General features: G+C 43.0%; 3 protein-coding genes across 7 annotated transcripts; all 3 read left to right on the top strand.

Moving 5' to 3' along the window:
• The first annotated feature begins 536 nt into the window (after positions 1-536).
• Positions 537-18476, top strand: LOC136436188 (zinc finger protein 79-like). Of its 5 annotated transcripts, none has more exons than XM_066429970.1 (3): positions 547-868; positions 5336-5389; positions 16330-18476. In XM_066429970.1, the coding sequence occupies exon 3, from the start codon at positions 16337-16339 to the stop codon at positions 17252-17254; it is 918 nt and encodes a 305-aa protein (XP_066286067.1). In that variant the 5' UTR covers positions 547-868; positions 5336-5389; positions 16330-16336; the 3' UTR covers positions 17255-18476. The 5 variants fall into 5 exon arrangements, 3 of the variants coding, with proteins under 3 accessions (XP_066286067.1, XP_066286066.1, XP_066286065.1); XM_066429969.1 differs by having other exon boundaries at positions 5314-5389; XR_010756015.1 differs by lacking the exons at positions 5336-5389; positions 16330-18476 and adding exons at positions 9340-9412; positions 9614-11014 and having other exon boundaries at positions 727-868.
• On the top strand, positions 5421-7895 carry LOC136436186 (zinc finger protein 665-like). The gene has a single exon (XM_066429966.1). The coding sequence runs from the start codon at positions 5640-5642 to the stop codon at positions 6873-6875; it is 1236 nt and encodes a 411-aa protein (XP_066286063.1). The 5' UTR covers positions 5421-5639; the 3' UTR covers positions 6876-7895.
• LOC136436187 (zinc finger protein 665-like) lies at positions 15530-23230 on the top strand. Its single transcript, XM_066429967.1, has 2 exons — positions 15530-15618; positions 20870-23230. Exon 2 carries the CDS (start codon positions 20877-20879, stop codon positions 22020-22022), a length of 1146 nt encoding a protein of 381 aa, XP_066286064.1. The 5' UTR covers positions 15530-15618; positions 20870-20876; the 3' UTR covers positions 22023-23230.
• The last annotated feature ends 189 nt before the right edge of the window (positions 23231-23419 follow it).

Genomic DNA, 23419 nt, shown 5'->3' with positions numbered 1-23419 from the left:
TCCTGCCATTTACCACAGATATATATAAAAGTGAAATATATTAAATTCATAACCTATACGTTTGTCAGTTACCACGGCATAGGTATAAGAGTGCAATATATTCATACAGTCACGCCTGTACAAGTGACTACCTCTAAACAAGGCCCACCTGACCAATATGACCACATTTGGTGGTCCCTTAGATGATTTTTTCCCAATGGCACAAGATCGGAGACATGACAAGATTTGAACCCGGGACCTCTGGTCCAAACATGCTGCTATTACGCCATGTGACCCCACATTTCTACAAGGTCCCGTTCCGCCGTTTTCCCACTTAAAGATCATACATTTTTGTTGCTTTGCTAGTTTTAATGTCAGCTCCTCTGACAATTTTTAAATAGTTACAATTTGCTTCCATGAGCAAATGAATGTTCTGAGGCATCATCCTGCATATGTGGGGTACCGGTATGTAGGAAGTGAGACCTTGCAGGGCAGCTGTAAGGTCTCACTATTATATAATTGTGCGACCAAGGACGTTTTATCTTATACTGCAACCTAATACTTTAGTCAATTTAGCTCAGAACCCTGGCTCAAAACATGATCTCCTTGATCAAAGATCGAGAAAAAAATTTACGGAGGAAACATGATTTTGCAAGACTTGTTTCAAGGTGATAGAATTGCTTCTCAAAGTCACAACGACTAGATGTAGACTTAACATCACTGAATTGGCATGACGAACATCCGTTATATTCAGTGGGTAATCAGGCACATGTTGTGACCCCTGTTGACCCCAACTGACCTCCATACGGGTCACTGACTCACCGGCAGGAAAGGAACGCGACGCGACGGTCAGGTTTTTCCAACGATTTGATCCACTTGTCGTGTTTTGGTGAGTACTAAAGACGGAAAAGTCTAGGGTAGATATTATTACTTGTCCATCTGACTTACTCCGTCCAAATCAAATTACGCTATCGTTCGACCTAGGACCGACGCATCGTTTGAAGGCTAGTGTTGTCTAAATTATGGGGAGGGGGGCGAAAGTTTGACATTCTTCATTTGTCAGACGAAACGTTAAGTTGCAGTAGAAACATAATATATGCGGATTTCTACCCGAAATACTCCAACACCTAGAAATTATACATGAGGCTGTAGCTCATGTAACAGGGACTATCATGCAGCAGTGATAGCACCACACCAACTGCTCAGCCTATGGGGTCGTGACCTTTTAGCCTAGTGGTTCTTAGAGTGCGTGAGGTTATGATCCGGAGCTCGGGGGATCGAGCCCCGGGGCCGGCAGTGTATGTTACTCCCTTTCGGTGTTTCACTCATAATTTTTTCTAAATTTACTGTTTATTATATCGAGATCTTTATTGACACAACAAAAGCACAGCGACTTTCGTAAGGTCTACTACATACATACATGCATACAAACGAATAGGTGCATTCAAATAAGTTTGATTACACACAATCATATGGGATAGAGCAACATATCGAAATATCACATGTCGTATACTTACACATTGCTTGTTCTAATGTCTAAACATCAACTATAAAGCACTAGACTGCCCACACAAGCCTGGAATTACGATCCAGTAAAGGGATGAACGGCCTAAATTGGAACAAGACCTTCCTACCTGGCCGAAGGATCTACTCTACTCTTTAATGTATATACCTATCTGTACACAGTAGGGATTATCACCTCCTAGTATGTAATTGAATCTATAAAGATGACCGCCATATAATTTGTTTACAAGGTCCTTGTTGTTGACTTGTCTGTGAGGTCTTCTCGTGTAAATTTTCATTTCAGTCAGACTGATGATTTCCATGCATCTGCTTTCTTCTGGTGTGCCGTATTCGTCGCGCATTCTCTATACCTCTAGCAGCATCTAATGTTTTGTAACCGAGGAAATGAGCATGAAAGGTCCGACGTTGTACTTTTTGACAGTGCCAAAAGTTGCTCTGGAGTGATACAATCCAAAAATCTATTTAGTTGCTTGCTAAACTGTTACCTTGCATAACGTTGCATTGTATTCAAGAAATACCAGTAGGCAATTGCCACAAATTTATACTGATTGTGATTGATTTATCGAATGATAATCTTTCAGATAAATGATGAACAGTATGGCTGATTCCAAATCTAGATGTCAGGAGCAAGAGCATACCAGTGAGAAGACCTGCATATGTGAGGAGTGTTGGTACAGGACAACTAAGAGGTCTGACTTATTCCGACATATGAGGATTCATACAGGAGAGAAACCCTTCAAGTGTAACCAGTGTGACTATTCTGCAGCTCAGAAATCGACTTTGAACCAACATCAATCAAAACACGCGGGAGAGAAACCCTACATGTGTGAGGAGTGTGGATACAGGGCAACTAAGAGGTCTGACTTATTCCGACATATGAGGATTCATACAGGAGAGAAACCCTTCAAGTGTGACCAGTGTGACTATTCTGCAGCCCGGAAATCAACTTTGGACCAACATCGACTAAAACACACTGGGGAGAATCCCTACATGTGTGGAGAGTGTGGATACAGGACAACTCAGAGGTCTGCCTTACCCCGACATATGAGGACTCATACAGGAGATAAACCCTTCAATTGTGACCAGTGTGACTATTCTGCAGCCCGGAAATCAACTTTGGACCAACATCAAGTGATACACACTGGTGAGAAACCCTACATGTGTGGGGAGTGTGGGTACAGGACAACTCAGAGGTCTCACTTATCCCAACACATGAGAACTCATACAGGAGAAAAACCCTACATGTGTGGAGAGTGTGGATACAGGACAGCTAGGAAGTCTAACTTATCCCAACATATGAGAACTCATACAGGAGAGAAGCCCTACAAGTGCGACCAGTGTGACTATTCTGCAGCCCAGACATCCACTTTGGACCAACATCGAGTAAAACACACTGGTGAGAAACCCTACATATGTGGGGAGTGTGGGTACAGAACTGCTCATAAGTCCCACTTATCCAGACATATGAAAAGTCATACTGAACAGAAATTCTACAAGTGTGACCAGGGTGACTATAGTAGTATTCTGCAGCCATGAAGTCAAATTTGAACCACCATCGAGCAAAACACCCTAGAGAGAAACCTTACATGTGTGAGGAGTGTGGGCACAGAACTGCTAACAAGTCTGCCTTATGCATACACATGAGAACTCATATGGGTGGAAAATGCAACTTACAAGTGTGACTTATTCTCCTTAAAAATTGGTTTTGGACTACCATCTTATTTTTCTATTAAAACACAATCGTCTTGTGACAAAACTCTACATGTGTGGGTACAGGGCAGCTTTGAGGTCTGACTTATCCCAACATACTTTGTATGAGAACTCATACATATTGGTGGAAAACTCTACAAGTGTTACCAGTGTGACTTATCTTTAAAAAAAGGGCTTTGGATTCTCCTGGGAAAACACATTGGTGAGAACCACATGTGTGGGGATAGTAAGGCCAAGTTAGTCTCACATGTTTCTGTAGCATATATGTTAACTTGCAATCCCTACAAGTGTGACTACTTACTGTCTTGCAACTATGGAGAAGTCAGCTTTGGATCAGTGTTATACGGAAAAAACTGTTGGGAAACTTAACAAATGTGACCTTTTCAACAGTACGGGTGGACCTGTAGTGTATTGTGTGGTAATGTTTGGACAATGAAACTGGTCTTACTGTATACTATGGTACCTACTGCAAATATTTGTACATCATATGTAACTTCCTTATATGGAACAACAGTGGAGGTTTCTTGTAAAAAGGATTATCACATTGCAAAGTGGATGATTGAGAAGGCTATTAATTTGTGTAACATTTTTCATTTTGACATGAAAGTTCAGCTGTGTTGGCTAACGATAAATTGGGACTAAATATCAGTTGCAACAAATAGCTATGTGTTAACTAGAATGCAGTTATTTATAGATGAAATGCAACACTGGAAACCTCAGATACAGGGATATGCAAAGCAAGGGTTGGTGGGGATATGGGATGCAAATAAATACGAATGTATGTTCCTTGTTTTTTTAGTTTGTCACCAGTTTGAAAGATGGTGTGCACCATGTCAACATCATTAAAGAACAGACAAATTGGACTTGGACTGTCATTGGGGCTGTAAGAGTGAAATGTATCGTATTTATACAGGTAAACCTGTACAAGTGACCACCTCTACACAAGGACCACCTGGCCAATTTTTCCACTTTTTGGTTGCCCCTTAGTAGTTTTCTGGCTCAAAATGTAATCTCCTTGATCAAAGTTTCAAACAACAAATAAACGGAGAAAACTTGAGTTTGCAAAACACATTGAAGGTGATGGAATCGCTTTTTAAAGTTAGGACGACGAGATATAGACTTGACATGACGAACATACGTCACCTTCAGTGGGTAATCAGGCACATGTTATGACCCCTATTGACCCCAACTGACCTCCTTACGGGTCACTGAGTCTACGGCAGGAAAGGAACGCGACGGGACGGTCAGGTTTATCCAGCGATTTGATCCACTTGTCGTGTTTTGGAAAGTAAGGTAGATAATATTACTTAATGTCCGCCTGACTTATTCCGTCCCAAACAATGCTGTCGTTGGGCCTAGGACCGACGTTTGAAGTCTAATCTCATGGGGAGGGGGGCGAGAGTTTGGCAAACATTCTTTGTCTGACGTAAGTGGCAGTAGAAACACTGCAGATTTCTACCCCAATACTCCAACACCTAAATATTATGCCTGAGATTGCAGTTCATTTCAAAACATGAAAATGTATGGAAGAAGGCCGCTATATTGTTTACAAGGTCCTTGTTGATTTCGTCTTCTCATTAGTGTCATGGGCTGTTCCAAAAAATAACCGAGGGGGGTTGATTACACCCCAATGAGCTTACCCCCTATGTCCTGTCCCAGTCTTATTGTACCCCAACCTGTTCCATCGGCTTCAACCCCCTATGTCCTACTGTCCCACGACATTGTGACCCCCTATGTCCAAGTGTCCAGTTCCATGTAATCAACCCCCCCTCCTCAGTTATTTTTTGGAATAGCCCAATTTATGAGGAATTTCCAGCTAGAGTGATTACTATCAGTACCCTCTACTTTCCTCTAGTACCATGAGTACTGTAGGATCATCCTCACTAGATACAAGTAGATATACGAAAGTTAGGTGTGACAGGCCATCCGGTGTATTATGTGCTAGTAACCAGTTGCATGCCTGCGAACCTGGTGTGTTATGCCGAAGGACGGTTATACCGGCTACTAGTATATGAATACAGATACAGGCACTAAGTACCTTCTATATAGCAGCATTTGGTGTCATTGCACTAGTACCTTCCCCTCTCCATGAATTCATAGAGGACGTTGTGCTTTTATACAGTGTCAGGAAGTGCCATACAATCCAGTACAAGGCCAAGGATATAACAAGTCCAAGGTCTGTTTTTAATATAAAATGTTCTTAATATATAACTACTTCTGCATCAATATTTCAATGATAGTAAATTGGGTGACGTCTGACCGTTTCCAAAATCTATCAAGTTCTTTAAAAACCGTTACATTGCGTGATGTTACATTGTATTCAAGAATACTTAAAAGGCTTAAGGACAAATAGATAGTTGCCACAAATTTATGCTGATCATGATTAATTTGTCAAATGATAATCTTTCAGATAAGTGATCTACATTATGGCTGATTCCGAATCTGGATGTCAGGAGCAAGAGCGTACCAGTCAGAAACCCCACGTGTGTGGGGAGTGTGGGTACAGGACAACTCAGAGGTCTGCCTTATCCCAACATATGAGAACTCATATAGGAGAGAAACCCTACAAGTGTGACCAGTGTGACTATTCTGCTTCCAGCAAACCTGTTTTGAAGTACCATTTAAAAGCAAAACATACTGGAGAAAAAACTTACATGTGTGGGGAGTGTGGATACAGGGCAACTCTAAAGTCCAGCTTATCCAGTCACATAAGAACTCATACAGGAGAGAAGCCCTACAAGTGTGACCAGTGTGACTATTCTGCAGCCCTGAAAAAGACTTTGGATCAACATCAATCAAAACACGCTGGAGAGAAACCCTACATGTGTGGGGAGTGTGGGTACAGAACTGCTAACAAGTCTAACTTATCCACACACGAGAGAACTCATACAGGAGAGAAGCCCTACCTGTGTGGGAAGTGCGGGTACAGGGCAGCTGACAGGTCTAACTTATCCCAACATATGAGAACTCATACAGGAGAGAAACCCTACAAGTGTGACCAGTGTGACTATTCAGCAGCCCAGAAATCGACTTTGGACCAACATCGAGTAAAACACACTGGGGAGAAGCCCTACATGTGTGGAGAGTGTGGTTACAGGACAGCTGACAGGTCTAACTTATCCAGACATATGATAACTCATACTGAAGAGAAGCCCTACAAGTGTGGGGAATGTGGGTATAGAACTGCTGATCGGTCTAGCTTATCCAGACATATGAGAACTCATACTGAAGAGAAGCCCTACATGTGTGAGGAGTGTGGGTACATGGCAGCTCAGAAGCCTCACTTATCCAGACATATGAGAACCCATACAGGAGAGAAACCCTATAAGTGTGACCAGTGTGACTATTCTGCAGCCGGGAAATCAGATTTGAACCGTCATCACGTAAAACACACCGATGAGAAACCTTACATGTGTGGGGAGTGTGGGTTCAGAACAGCTCATAAGTCTTACTTATCCCGACATATGAGGACTCATACTGAAGAGAAACCCTACATGTGTGGAGAGTGTGGTTACAGGACAGCTGACAGGTCTAACTTATCCCAACATATGAGAACTCATACAGGAGAGAAACCCTACAAGTGTGACCTGTGTGACTATTCTGCAGCCCTGAAATCGACTTTGGACCAACATCGAGTAAAACACACTGGTGAAAAATCCTAAATGTGTGGGGAGTGTGGGTACAGGACAACTCAGAGGTCTCACTTATCCATACACATGAGAACTCATACAAGAGAGAAACGCTACAAGTGTGACCAGTGTGATTTTTCTACAGCACAGAAATTTGTATTGAACAGCCATCGAGCAAACCACACTCGTGAGAACCCTTCATGTGTGGGGAGTGTGGGTACAGGGCAGGTAAATAATACAACATTCGAGAACCCAAACTGGTGAGAAACCCTACTGTAGAGTGGGTACAGAAATGCTGGTACATGCTGTTACAAACCCCTAGATATCTGTGGGTACAGGACAGCTTTGAGGTCTGACTTATCCCAACATGTAAGAAATCATATGAGACGAAACCCTTCAAATGTGACCAGTATGACTTTCCAGAAAAAAGTGTCTTTGGATTCTCCTCTGGCAAAGCACATTGGTGAGAACCACATGTGTGAGGATAGTCAGGCCAAGTTAGTCTCACTTGTTTCTGTGGCAAAAATGTTCACTTGTAATACCTACATGTGTGACTACTGACTGTCTTGCAGCTTTAGAGAAGTCAGCTTTGGATCAATGTCATACAGAAAGACACTGGTGTGAAACTTAACAAATCTGACCTTTTCAATAGAGAAGGGTACAGATGGGCTTTGTACCAAAAACCAGACTATATGTGGTTATTTGGGGCCTTTTCTGCAGAAAACGGATCTCACTGTATACTATGGTACCTACTGCACATATTAGTATTTGTGCATTATTTGTATTTCTGGTCCCTTAAATGGAACAACAGTAGAGGTTTTCTAAAGAGGATGTATCACATTGCAAAGTGTATGGTTGAGAAGTTTTGTTATGATTTGTTTGACATTTTGGATAAGATGGTGAAAAATATCTTTCATTTTTAACATGGAACTCAGCTATGTTGGTTAGCGATAAATTGGGACTAAAGATATCAGTGTACATTACGTTTTTCACCTATAAAAGATGGTTTGGAATCATGTTATCATCATTAACGAATAGACAAATTTGACTTGGTATGTCTTTGATTTCTTATGATTTTAATATTACTATTGCACCAGACTTAAGATCCATACAATAATATCGGTATTATACATGTGTCAAACAGTTAACAATTTAGTGATACAGAAGATCTAGTTTCTCCAAGAGATCTTCTGATATTATACATAGCTCTTATGCTAATTTCTAGATTGAGGCAAATATACAAAGTAATGGGTTCTTACAAAGTACTGGGCGCCGAGTACGGCCTTTGGATAAAATGGCGCCGATACGGAAGAAAGTTCCGCACAAGAATTCCAGGACCGAAGCTACGTCAGGATTGGAAGTTCAGAACTGAATTTGTTGAGTACTACCAATGAGGTTTTATATTTGATTTGTTTCTCAAACTCACAACGACTAGATCTGACATGACTGAATTGGCATGGCGAACATACGTCACCTTCAGTGGGTAATCAGGTACATGTTGTGACCCCTGTTGACCCCAACTGACCTCCATACGGCTCACTGACTGAATGGCAACGACAGGAAAGGAACGCGACGCGACGGTCAGGTTTATCCAGCGATTTGATCCACTTGTCGTGTTTTGGTGAGTACTAAAGACGAGGGAAAGTAAGGTAGATAATATTACTTAATGTCCGCCTGACTTATTCCGTCCCAAACAATGCTATCGTTCGGCCTAGGACCGACGTTTGAAGTCTGATCTCATGGGTAGGGGGGCCAGGGTTTGGCAAACATTCTTTGTCTGACGTAAGTGGCAGTAGAAACACTGCAGATTTCTACCCCAATACTCCAACACCTAAATATTATGCTTGAGGTTGTAGCTCATTTCTAAACATGAATGTGTATAGAAGAAGGCCGCCATAATGTTTACAAGGTCCTTGTTGATTTCGTCTTCACGAGAGGTTTCTCATAATTTATAAGGAATTTCCAGCTAGCATGGCTAGAGTGATCACTATAAGTACCTCTGTTTTCCTGTGATACTGTAGGAGTATCCTCGATAGATAGCTTTAAAGAACGCTTACAGTTACTAGTAGATCTGCGAAAGTTAGGTGTGTCAGGCCTTTCAGTGTATACAGTATAAGGATCCTATAAGCTAGTTCACGGTTGCTACTACGCATGTGCAGTGTCAAAGATGAAGGCCCCCGAGACGTAAACAAAACGCGTCGGAGCGTTGTTATGCTAATCTAGACAATGTTGAGACAAGCACTGTTTGCAAGCCGGGGGCTTGGGGGCCTTCACTTTTGACACTGCACATGCGTAGTAGCAACCGTGAACTAACTTATATACTAGTAACCAGGTGCATGCCTGCGAAGCTGATGAGTTATGCCGAAGGACGGTTATACAGGTTACTAGTATATGAATACAGACACAGGTACTTAATACCTGTAGCAACATTTGGTGTCATTGTACTAGTACCTTCCCCTCTCCATGATCTCACAAAGGACGTTGTACTTTTATACAGTGTCAGGAGTTGCTGTGGGGTGTAGTGATACAATCCTGTACAAGGCCAAGGATATAACAAGTTAGACTCCAAGGTATGCTATTTATATATAACGTTATATACATAACTACTCAATATTTCAGTGACGTCTGACCATTTCCAAAATCCATCCAGTTGCTTTAAAAAATTGTTACCTTGCATGAAGTTGCATTGCCGAAAAGACTACTTAAAAGGACGAATAGATAATTGCCATTAATTTATACTGATTGTGATTTGTCAAATGATAATCTTTCAGATAAATGATGAACAATATGGCTGATTCCGAATCTGGATGTCAGGAGCAAGAGCATACCAGTGAGAAACCCTACATGTGTGGGGAGTGTGGGTACAGGACAGCTTATAGGTCTAACTTATCCCAACATAGGAGAACTCATACAGGAGAGAAACCCTACAAGTGTGACCAGTGTGACTATTCTGCAGCCCTGAAATCCACTTTGGAACAACATCAATTAAAACATTCTGGAGAGAAACCCTACATGTGTGGGGAGTGTGGGTACAGGACAGCTAAGAAGTACAACTTATCCGTACACATGAGAACTCACACAGGAGAGAAGCGCTATAAGTGTGATTAGTGTGACTATTCTGCAGCCCAGAAATCTTCTTTGGACCAACATCAATTAAAACATTCTGGAGAGAAGCCCTACATGTGTGGTGAGTGTGGGTATAGGACAACTCAGAGGTCTGCCTTATCTAGACATATGAGGACTCATACAGGAGAGAAACCCTACAAGTGTGACCAGTGTGACTATTCTGCAGCCCGGAAGTCCTATTTGGATCAACATCAACTAAACCACACTGGAGAGAAACCCTACATGTGTGGGGAGTGTGAGTACAGAACTTCTAATAAGTCTAACTTATCCAAACATATGAGAACTCATACAGGAGAGAAACCCTACAAGTGTGTCCAGTGTGACTATTCTAAAACTCACTGTGGGCACAGAACTGCTAAGAAGTCTAACGTATCCATACACATGAGATCTTCTATGGGTAGAAAATAGAACTTACAAGTGTGACATACTCTACGGGAAAAAATAGTTTGGGACTGCCATCGATTAAAACACAATCGTCTTGTGGCAAAACTCTACATGTGTGGGTCAGGGCAGCTTTTAGGTCTGACTTATCCCGACATATGAGAACTCATATGGGAGGAAACCCTACAAGCGTGACCAGTGTGACTATCTTTAAAAAAGGGCGTTGGATTCTCCTCTGGCAAAACACATTTGTGAGAACTACAGGGTACAGGACAGCTTTGAGGTCTGAGTTATCTCATGGGAAGAAAACCCTACTAGTACAAGTGTGACCAGTGTGAACTTTGTGAAAAAAAAGGCTTTTCACTCCCATCTGGTAAAGACACATCGTTGATAACCACATGTGTGAGGGTAGTCAGGCCAAGTTGGTCTCACTTGTTTCTGTAACATATATGTTAACTTACAATCCCTACAAGTGACTGTCTTGCAGCTTTGGAGAAGTCAGCTTTTGATCAATGTCATGCAAAAAGACACTGTTGGGAAACATAACAAATGTGACCTTTTCCAATAGTATGGATGGACCTGTACCCTACATGTATGTGTGGTAATGTTTGGACAATTAAACAGGTCTTACTGTATACTATGGTACCTACTGCACATATTTGTACATAATGTACTAAAATTTGTACATAATGTACATTTGTACTAAAATCCTACCAGACCCTACACTGGAAAGACAAACCCGGACAATACACTGGAGAGGACACTCCAGCTTCGCCAATGGTGTCGACACAACACGGGCAGCAACAGTTACCGGTTTTAAGCCATCGCTCGTTTGGCGTAGAGCGTGGCGCCAGGGGTTGCTACCGACGGTGGGAGGGATCCTCGCGTCCCATTGGACAGCTACCGCCCGCCTCAAGCTGGGCAGCCCCCAGCCAATAAGGTGCTGTCTCGCCACGGTCTACTATCCTCGTGGGGTGTGCGGGGAATAGGATAAACTCCAAAAGGTAGGTCGTCATCTCCGCACCCGGCAACAAAAGACAACAAAAGAGACCAGCTCACAAAAGACAACAAAAGAGACCAGCTCTAAAACTGGGATGTTGGAACGTTCGAACTATGATGCCTGGCCTTACAGAGAATCTTAAGGACATTGATGATGCCAGGAAGACAGCTGTTATCAATGATGAATTGAGGAGGCTGAACGTGGATATAGCTGCACTTCAGGAAACACGCCTTGCTGACTCAGGCACTCTAAAGGAGCAGGACTACACGTTCTACTGGCAGGGGAAAGGGTCCAATGAGCCCAGGGAGCACGGAGTAGGCTTCGCGGTGAAGAACACCTTACTGAGGATGGTGGAGCCGGGAAGTAATGGATCTGCGCGTCTCCTCACTCTCCGCCTCAACACAACCAAAGGCCCCATCACCCTTGTCAGCGTATACGCCCCGACACTTGCTGCCACCCCTGAAGTAAAGGATGAGTTCTACGAGAATCTCACAGCTACCATCAGGAACATTCCCAGTGACGAACAACTAGTCCTCCTAGGTGACTTCAACGCAAGAGTGGGTGACGACCATGAATCCTGGCCAGCATGCCTTGGAAAATTTGGTGTTGGCAAGATGAACGAAAATGGACAGCAAGCGCTGGAGTTTTGCGCATATCACAACCTGTGCATCACAAACTCGTACTTCCAGACCAAGCCCCAACACAAGGTTTCCTGGCGACACCCTCGCTCGAAGCACTGGCACCAGCTGGACCTGATCCTGACAAGACGGACCTCGCTCAAGAACGTGCTACTGACACGTGCGTATCAGAGTGCAGACTGCGATACAGACCATTCCCTGGTATGCTGCAAGTTCAAGATGGAACCGAAGAAATTCCACCACGCAAGACAGCCGGGAAAGCCACGCATCGACATCAGCAGAATGGCTCAACCAGAACTCGTGGAAAAGTTTACTGTTACTTTTGAGAAGGAAGTTAACAGCAAGCCATCTGGACTGTCAGCGACAAAGAAGTGGAATGATCTGCGAGACGTGATGCATCGTACAGCCATGGCTACCTTCGGAAAGAAGACCACACAGTCACACGACTGGTTTGATGCCAAGTCAGCAGAGATGGCCCCCGTGATAGAAGCCAAACGTGCTGCTCTTGCAGAGTACAAGAGAACACCCAGCGAGAGGAATCTCCACGTCCTCAGAGCCGCAAGGAACAAAGTCAAACAGACAGCCCGACGGTGTGCCAATGAGTACTGGAGCAAGCTTAGTGAAGACATCCATGTAGCCGCCATAACAGGAAACATCAGAGGTATGTATGATGGTATAAAGAGGGCACTTGGACCAACCCAGAGCAAGACAGCTCCCCTTAAGTCCACCACTGGGGAAGAGATCACAGACAAGAAGCTACAGATGGAGAGATGGGTGGAACACTACTCGGACCTCTACTCCAGGCAAAACACTGTGTCCCCCTCAGCCCTCGACGCAATCGAATGTCTGCCAACCATGGATGAACTAGATGCTGAGCCAACCTTGGATGAGCTCAACAAAGCCATCGACAGCTTGTCCACAGGAAAGGCACCAGGCAGTGACGCAATCCCGCCTGACCTACTCAAACACTGCAAGACCGTCTTACTGCTCCCGCTACACGAACTTCTCTGTCAGTGCTGGAAGGAAGGTGCAGTCCCACAGGACATGAGAGATTCCAAGATTGTCACCCTCTACAAAAACAAGGGAGAGAGAAGCGACTGCAACAACTACCGGGGAATTTCACTACTCAGCGTGGTCGGCAAGGTATACGCGAAAGTTGTACTAGCCCGTCTACAACGGCTTGCTGAACGTGTCTACCCCGAGTCGCAGTGTGGATTTCGTGCCAACAGATCGACGATCGACATGATCTTCTCCCTCCGTCAGCTGCAAGAGAAGTGCAGGGAACAGAACATGCCCCTGTACATAGCATTCATCGACCTCACCAAGGCGTTCGACATGGTTAGCAGAGACGGTCTCTTCAAGATCTTACCCAAGATAGGCTGTCCACCAAAGCTACAGAGCCTCATCGAATCCTTCCACACCAACATGAAGGGGACAGTACTGTACAGTGGCAACCTGTCTGAGCCATTTGACATACGCGGCGGTGTAAAACAAGGTTGCGTTCTGGCCCCACGCTGTTCGGGATCTTCTTTGCCCTGCTCCTGAAGCAAGCCTTTGGAACAGCAACTGAAGGAATTTACCTCCGCACAAGATCCGACGGCAGACTCTTCAACCTCAACCGCCTCAAGGCCAAAACAAAGGTAAGGGAAGCCCTGATCAGAGATCTACTGTTCGCTGATGACGCCGGACTTGCAGCTCACACAGAGCAGGGACTCCAGTCTTTGATGGATCGCTTCTCCAGGGCATGCAATGACTTTGGTCTGATCATCAGCCTTAAGAAGACAGAAGTGCTGGGCCAGGATGTAGAAGCACCCCCGGCCATCACCATCGGTGACTATGAACTGAAGGCTGTGAACCACTTCACATACCTCGGATCCACGGCAAGCAACAATCTTTCCTTGGACAAGGAGATCGACAAGAGGATTGGAAAGGCAGCAACTACACTCGCCCGTCTTACCACTCGAGTGTGGGAGAACCCCAAACTCTCTGTCAAGACAAAGATGGCCGTGTACAACGCATGCGTTCTCAGCACACTTCTCTATGGGAGTGAAACGTGGTCGACCTATGCCAAGCAGGAGAATAGGCTAAACGCCTTTCACATGAGGTGTATGCGCCGTATCCTTGGCATATCATGGAAGGACAAAGTGACCAACACCGAAGTGCTGTCCCGCGCCGGCCTCCCCACCATGTTCACCCTGCTCAGGCAGCGCAGACTTCGCTGGCTAGGCCACGTCCGTCGCATGGAGGGTGGCCGAATCCCCAAAGACCTTCTCTATGGAGAACTGATCTCAGGAAAGAGACGTACCGGGAGGCCACAACTGCGTTTCAAAGATGTCTGCAAGAGGGACTTGAAGGCTCTAGATATTAATACGGAGCACTGGGAGGACCTTGCAAGTGACCGTTCCAGGTGGAGATGCACACTGTTCAGACAGCTCAAATCAGGAGAAGTCAGACTGATGCACAGCGCAGAAGAAAAGCGGATCCGCAGAAAAGAGCTTTGCAACAGAACTGAGTCAGCTTACAGATGTGATTTTTGTGGCAGAGACTGCCATTCTCGTATAGGGCTGTTTAGCCATAGTCGATGCTGTAGGGCTGTTGTGAATTAGGATTTTACCATGGTCAATACTGACCGACGGAGGCCATATATATACTGCACATATTTGTACATAATGCGTACTTCCCTTATATCGAACAACAGTGGAGGTTTCTTGTAAAGAGGATGTATCACATTGCAAAGTGTATGATTGATAAGTCCAGTAATTTGTTTAACATTTTTGTTTTTTATTTAACATGGAAGTTCAGCTGTGTTGGGTAACGATAAATTGGGACTAAAGGAAATATCAGTTGCAACAAATGGCTATGTGTTAACCAGAATGCAGTTATGTATAGATGAACTGCAACAATGCGAACTTGAGATATAGGGATATGTAAGGCAAGGGTTGGTGGGGATATGAACACAATAAGTGATACAAAGACAAATGTATGTTCCCTGCCCATCTTTAGCTTGTCACAAGTACAAAGATGGTGTGCATCTTGTTAACATCATTAAAGAACAGAAAAACTGGATTTGGGATGTCTTTGATTTCTTATGAGTTTGATATTACTATTGAACCAGACTTAACATCCATCCAAAATATCGGTATAATACATGTGTCAAACAGTTAACAAGGTAATGATACAGATGATCTAGTTTCTATAAGAGATCTTCTGATGTTATACATAGCTGTTCAAGGCCCTCTCTTATATATTCTGCATGGCAACGCTAAATGTGCATAACTTCTAGGTAACAATGTGATGGAACTAAATTGTATATCTCTGTATTACATATTGAAAAACTAAGATTATGGACTTAAATTTCCATCACTTTAAGTGGCAGCCCCTGTGCCAATTTCTAGATTGAGTGCTACTTACGATTTGTTTTTCAAGTCACGACGACTAGATATACAACGTAGACCTGACAGGACTGAATTAGTAAAGCGAACATACGTCACCTTCAGTGGGTAATCAGGCGAATGTTGTGACCCCATTAACCCCAACTGACCTCCTTACGGGTCACTGGGTCTGCGGCAGGAAAGGAACGCGACGCGACGGTCAGGTTTTTCCAGCGATTTGATCAACTTGTCGTGTTTTGGTGAGTACTAAAGACGAGGTAAAGTAAGGTAGAGAATAAAACGTAATGTCTGTCTGACTTATTCCGTCCCAAACAATGCTACTCTACTCTATCGGTCGACCGACGTTTAATAGAAGTCTGATGTCATGGGGAGGGGGGCGAAAGTTTGACAAACCTTCATTTTGATTTGCAGACGCAAGTTGCCGTAAAAAAAACTGCAGATTTCTACCCCAAACACCCCAACACATAAAAATTATCCCCCAGGTTGTAGCTCATTTCATAATGGAATGTTATAATGTTCACAAGGTCCTTGTTGATTTCGTCTTCAGGAGAGGTCTTTCATAATTTATGCGAAATTTCCAGCTAGAAAGTAGAATGATCACTATCGGTACCTCTGCTTTCCTCTAGTATTGTAGGATCATCCTCACTAGATAGCTTTAAAGAACGCTTACAGTTGAGTTGCTAGTAGATCTGCGAAAATTAAGGTAATAAAGGTAATTAGGTGTGACAGACCTTTCAATGTATGAATACTATTAACCAGTTACTACTGCAACAATATTTCAGTGATAGTAAATTAGGTAACGTCTGGCCGTTTCCAAAATCTATCATGTTGCTTAATAGACTGTAACCTTAAATGACGTTAAATTGTATTATTCAATAACACTTATAAGATCAAATATGTAGTTGCCACAATACTGATTGTGATTAATTTGTCAAATGATAATCTTTCAGATAAGTGATGAACAATATGGCTGATTCCAAATCTGGGTGTCAGGAGCAAGAGCATACCAGGGAGAAACCCCACGTGTGTGGGGAGTGTGGGTACAGGGCAGCTTATATGTGTACCTTATCCCAACATATGAGAACTCATACAGGAGAGAAACCCTACATGTGTGGTGAGTGTGGGTACAGAACCGCTAGGAAGTATGACTTATCCGTACACATGAGAACTCATACTGAGGAAAAGCCCTACAAGTGTGGGGAGTGTGAGTACAGAACTTCTGATAAGTCTAACTTATCCCGACATATGAGAACTCATACTAAAAAGAAACCCTACAAGTGTGACCAGTGTGACTATTCTGCAGCCCTGAAATCCACTTTGAACCAACATCAGTCAAAACACACTGGAGAGAAACCTTTCATGTGTGGGGAATGTGGGTTCAGAACTGCTAATAAGTCTTACTTATCCATACACAAGAGAACACATACAGGAGAGAAACCCTACAAATGTGACCAGTGCGACTATTCTGCAGCCCTGAAATCGACTTTGGACCAACATCAAGTGATACACACTGGTGAGAAACCCTACATGTGTGGGGAGTGTGGGTACAGGACAACTCAGAGGTCTCACTTATCCCAACATATGAGAACTCATACAGGAGAGAAACCCTACATGTGTGGGGAGTGTGGATACAGGACAGCTAGGAAGTCTAACTTATCCGTGCACATAAGAACTCATACTGAAGAAAAACCCTACAAGTGTGACCAGTGTGACTATTCTGCAGCCCAGAAATTTACTTTGTACCAACATAAATTAAAACACACTGGTGAGAAACCCTACATGTGCGGGGAGTGTGGGCACAGAACTGCTGATAAGTCTAACTTATCCAGACATATGGGAACTCATACTGAAGAGAAGCCCTACAACTGTGATTAGTGTTACAATTCTGCAGCCCTGAAATCCACTTGGAACCAACGTCAAGTAAAACACACTAGTAAGAAGCCATGCGTGTGGGTACAGAACTGCTAAGAAGTCTCATATGGGTGGAAAATGCAACTTAGAAGTGTGATACTGAAATAAAAGAAGTTTTGGACTGCCATAGATTAAAACACAATCATCTTGTGACAAAATTCTACATGTGTGGGTGCAGGGCAGCTTTGAGGTCTGACTTATCCCAACATACTTATCCCAACGTACTCGCCGTCCCCCAGCACCGGGTGACGGTCAGGGAGTGGCGCCCCTGCCCTCTGAGGAACCAGGGGACAGAGAACACCGGACACAAAACACAAATACTAGTAGACTGCGAGGAACCAGTGCCCTGATTGACCTTGACCAAAATACTGTGCCGTAGCCCTCAGCATGATGAGGTTGTGCACATAATCACAAGAAGAAGAGAAGAACAAGAAGTACTTAGTATGAGAACTCTTACATATGGGTGGAAAACTATACAAGGGTGACTATTCTGAAAAAAGGGTCTTGGGATTCTCTGGCAAACCACATGTGTGAGGATAGTCAGACCAAGTTAGTCTCCCTTGTTCATGTTGCATATATGTAAACTTACAATCCCTACATGTGTGACTATTTACTGTCTTGCAACTATGGAGAAGTCAGCTTCGGATCAATGTTATACGAAAAAAACTGCTGGGAAACTTTACAAATGTGACCTTTACCAACAGTACTGATGGACCTGTAGTGTATGCGTGGTAATGTTTGGACAATTAAACAGGTCTTGCTGCATACTATGGTACCTACTGCACACATTTGTACATAATGCGTAACTCCCTTATATCGAACAACAGTGGAGGTTTCTTGTAAAGAGGATGTATCACATTGTAAAGTGATGATTGAGAAGTCTAGTAATTTGTTTAACATTTTTTTTATTTTATGTTATCATGGAAGTTCATCTGTGCTGGGTAACATCAAATTGGGACTAAAGAAAATATCACTTTCAAGAAATTGCAATGTGTTAACTAGAATGCACTTATGTGTAGATGAACTACGAACTTGCGATACAGAAATATGGAAGGCAAGGGTTGGTGGGATATGAACACAGTAAATGATACAAAGACAAATGTATGTTCCCTGACCATTTTTGGTTTGTAACCAGTGAAAGATGGTGTACATCATGTTAACATCATTAAAGAATAGACAAGCTTGACTTGGTATGTCTTTGATTTTTTTATGAGCTTAATACTACTATTGCACCAGACTTAAGATCCATAAAATAATATCAGTATAATACATGCGTCAAACAATGTAGTGATACAGAAGATCTAGTTTCTCCAAGAGATCTTCTGATGTTATACATAGGCTCTAAAGGCCCTCTTTTGCAGATTTTTCGTGGCAGCGCTAAATATACATCCTGCTGTAAACATAACTCCTAGGTAACAAGATGATCGAACTATATCTCTGTATTACATGATAGTGAAAAACTAAGATTATTGAATAAAATGCCTCTTCTGTTAGATATTTTTATCATATAGTTACCACAGGTATAAGAGTGAAATAAATGTTTATGCAAGGACCTCATGACCAATGTGATCACGTTTAGGCCGCCCCTTAGAAGATTATTGTCATTGGCACAAGCATTAAGAATCCCATATATAGTGTCCACATTGACCACATGGTGCAGGTAACTATACATGTTACGCCAAAAAAAGCAGTTACTCAAACAACTGGATATGATTTTGGAAACGGTCAGACGTTTCAAGTAGCATCCGCTACTTTTCGTCAGTGACTGTGAGCAAGATCAGTCGAACAGCAGGTTTATAACCACGAACTATGAATTGATATGCAAATAAAGAGAAGTTAAATTTTTAGATAGTCCAATAGAAAGCAAATTAGACAACTCAAGACAAGGTTGAAGTAAAAGGGAACAATAGCTCCTATTGTTTTAATATAGGAGCTAAAGCTGGTTTGCCCCCAAGGCTATGTCCCAAGTGCCAGACAGAACCACCCTTAGCCCTCCTTTCCTGTTGAGGGTTGGATTGTATATCCCCTCATATATTGCCTCCTTCACTCCACGTTCGAACCAACGGGGTTCACGGTCAAGGATATCAGTGGATTCGAGATTGAACGAGTGCCCCTGGTTGTGTTTTAGATGGTGGAAAATGGCCGAAGAGTAGTGGTTAGCACAATGTTCTTTGTACCTTTCATTAAGTGATCGGCTGGTCTCTCCGATATACGGTGTTGTTACAGTTGGGTTCTTCACATTTGAGTCTGTAGATGCATTGGCCTTGATGCCTTTGCGGGGTCGTCCTTTAGGATGTACCAGTCTTTGTCTGAGAGTTGACTGAGGTTTGAAGTTAGTGGCAATGTTAAAGTTTTGGAAGATCCGTCGGAGTTTTTCGGACACTCCTTGTACATAAGGAATAGTAGTCTTGTTTCTGTTGGTCAACGGTTTACACTCAGGCGTTTTCTTGGACGTACTGGTCAGACGGTTTGAGGGCTTTGTTGAAAGTCCATCTTTGGTAGCCACATTTGCCCACATATAGCAACTATACATGTTGTTTATAAAAAAATAGCTGCAATATTGTTGATAAGGTCCTGTTGCTTTTCACAAAAAGCTTCATAAACGTTCATCACGTTTAGTGTCTGCTCCTATGCCAATTTCTAGATTGAGTACTACTTACGGTTTGTTTCTCAAAGTCACGACGACTAGATATACCATGTAGACCTGACATGACTGAATTGGCATGACGGACATACGTTACCTTCAGTGTGTTATCAGGCACATATTGTCACCCCTGTTGACCCCAACTGACCTCCATACGGGTCACTGAGTCTACTGCATGCAGGAAAGGAACTCGACGCGAGGGTCTGGTTTTTCCAGCGATTTGATCCACTTGTGTTCTGGTGAATACTAAAGACGGGGGCAAGTAAGGTAGATAATATTACTTAATATCCGTCTGACTTATTCCGCCCCAAACAATGCTATCGTTCGACCTAGGACCGACGTTTGAAGTCTGATCTCATGGGGAGGGGGGCGAGAGTTTGACAAACATCCTTTGTCTGACGTAAGTGGCAGTAGAAACACTGCAGATTTCTACCCCAATACTCCAACACCTAAACATTATGGCTCACATTGCAGCTCATTTCAAAACATGAAAGTTTATAGAAGAAGGCCGCTATATTGTTTACAAGGTCCTTGTTGATTTCGTCTACAGGGGAGGTCTCTCATGATGTATGAGGAATTTCCAGCTAGAGAGTAGAGTGATCACTATCAGTACCTCTGCTTTCCTCTAGCACTGTAGGAGTATCCTCGCTATATAGCTTTAAAGAACGCTTACAGTTGAGTTGCTAGTAGATCTGCGAAAATTAGGTGTGACAGACTTTTCAGTGTATGAATACTAGTAACCAGCTACTACTGCAACAATATTTCAGTGATAGTAAATAAGGTAACGTCTGACCGTTTCCAAAATCTATCATGTTGCTTAATAGACTGTAACCTTAAATGGCGTTAAATTGTATGATTCAATAACACTTATAAGATCGAATATGTAGTTGCCACAATACTGATTGTGATTAATTTGTCAAATGATAATCTTTCAGATAAGTGATGAACAATATGGCTGATTCCAAATCTGGATGTCAGGAGCAAGCGCATACCAGTGAGAAACCCCACGTGTGTGGGGAGTGTGGGTACAGGGCAGCTTATATGTGTACCTTATCCCAACATATGAGAACTCATACAGGAGAGAAACCCTACATGTGTGGTGAGTGTGGGTACAGAACCGCTAGGAAGTATGACTTATCCGTACACATGAGAACTCATACAGGAGAGAAACCCTACAAGTGTGACCAGTGTGACTATTCTGCCGCCATAAAAACCACTTTGGACAAACATCAGTTAAAGCACACTGGTGCGAGACCCTACATGTGTGGGGAGTGTGGGTACAGGACAACACAGAGGACTCACTTATCCCAACACATGATAACTCATACAGGAGAGAAACCCTACAAGTGTGAGGAGTGTGGGTACAGAACTGCTAGGAAGTATAATTTATCCATACACATGAGAACTCATACTGAAGAAAAACCCTACAAGTGTGACCAGTGTGACTATTCTGCAGCCAAGAAATCGTCCCTGGACCAACATCGAGTAAAACACACTGGTGAGAAACCCTACATATGTGGGGAGTGTGGGTACAAAACTTATGATAAGTGTCACTTATCCAGACATATGAGAACTCATACGGGGGAGAAACCCTACAAGTGTGGGGAGTGTGGGTACAAAACTTATGATAAGTGTCACTTATCCAGACATATGAGAACTCATACGGGGGAAAAACCCTACAAGTGTGACCAGTGTGACTATTCTGCTGCCCAGAAATCAGATTTGAACCGACATCAATTGCAACGCTCTGGTGAGAAACCCTTCATGTGTGGGGAGTGTGAGTACAGGACTGCTAAGAAGTACAACTTATCCGTACACATGAGAACTCATACAGGAGAGAAACCCTACAAGTGTGACCAGTGTGACTATTCTGCTGCCCTTAAATCCACTTTGGACAAACATCAGTTGAAGCACACTGGTGAGAAACCCTTCATGTGTGGGGAGTGTGGGTACAGGACAACTCAGAGGTCTGCCTTATCCCAACATATGAGAACTCATACAGGAGAGAAACCCTACAAGTGTGACCAGTGTGACTATTCTGCAGCCCTGAAGTCCACTTTGGACCAACATCGATTAAAACACACTTGAGAGAAACCCTACAAGTGTGACCAGTGTGACTATTCTGCAGTCAAGAAATCGACGTTGGACCAACATCAATTCAAACACACTGGAGAGAAACCCTACATGTGTGGGAAATGTGGGTACAGATCTGCTCACAAGTCTGACTTATCTGTTCACATGAGAACTCATACTGAGGAGAAACCCTACATGTGTGGAGAGTGTGGGCACAGGACAACCCAGAGGTCTGCCTTATCCCGACATATGAAAACTCATACAGGAGAGAAGCCATGCATGTGTGGGGAGTGTGGGTACAGAACTGCTAAGAAGGCGAACTTATCCCGATAAATGAGAACTCATACTGAGGAGAAACCCTGTGTGAGGAGTGTGGGTACAGGGCTGCACACAAGGCTACCTTATCCACACACATGAGAACTCATATGGGTGGAAAACACAAGTGTGACCAGTGTGACTATTCTACTGCCAAAAAATGGGTTTTAGACTGTCATCGAGTAAAACTCAATCATCTCATGACAAGCCCTACATGTGTTGGGAGTGTGAGTGCAGGACAGCTTTGAGGTCTGAGTTATCTCTTCGGAGGAGAACAAGGAAAACCCTACAAGTGACAAGTGTGGCCAGTGTGAACTTTTAAAAAAAAAAAGGCTTTTGACTCCCATCTGGTAAAGACATTGGTGATAGCCACATGTGTGAGAGTAGTTAGGCCAAGTTGATCTCACTCGTTTCTGTAGCATATACAGATGAAAATGTATGTTACAATCCCTACAAGTGTGACTACTGTGACTGCCTTGCAGATTTGGAGAAGTCAGATTGGGATCAAATCATCAATGTAATACAGAAAGACACTGGTGGGATACATAACACATGTGACCTTTTCCAACAGTATGGATGGACCTGTAGTGTATGCGTGGTAATGTTTGTACAATTAAACAGGTCTTACTGTATGCTATGGTACCTACTGCATGTATCTGTACATTAATATTATGCATATTTCTTGTCCCTTGCATTGAAAAACAGTGGCGTTTTTTAAATAGAATGTATCACATTGCAAACTGAAGGATTAAGAAGTCTCTTGATTTGTTTGACTTTTTCAAAAAGATGGTGCAAAATATCTAAGAATTTTAACATGAAAGTTCATCTGTGTTGATTTACGATAAATTTGGACTAAAGAAAATATCAGTTGCAACAGATTGCAATGTGTTAACTGAAATACAGTTATGTATAGATGAACTGCAACACTGGGATATGTAAAGCAAGGGTTGGTTGGGATGTGATATGTGATGCAAATAAATGCAAATGTATGTTTTCTGCCCATTTTTTTTATGTCACCGGTGAAAGATGGTGTGCATCATGTTAACATCATTAAAGAATAGACAAACTGGACTTGGGTGTCTTTGATTTCTTGTGAG

Source organism: Branchiostoma lanceolatum, chromosome 6 (genome assembly GCF_035083965.1).
Source record: "Branchiostoma lanceolatum isolate klBraLanc5 chromosome 6, klBraLanc5.hap2, whole genome shotgun sequence".
NCBI classification, from domain to species: Eukaryota; Metazoa; Chordata; class Leptocardii; order Amphioxiformes; family Branchiostomatidae; genus Branchiostoma; species Branchiostoma lanceolatum.
The sequence above is the reverse complement of the archived record's forward strand: the minus strand, read 5'-3'. Positions and strand labels throughout refer to the sequence as shown.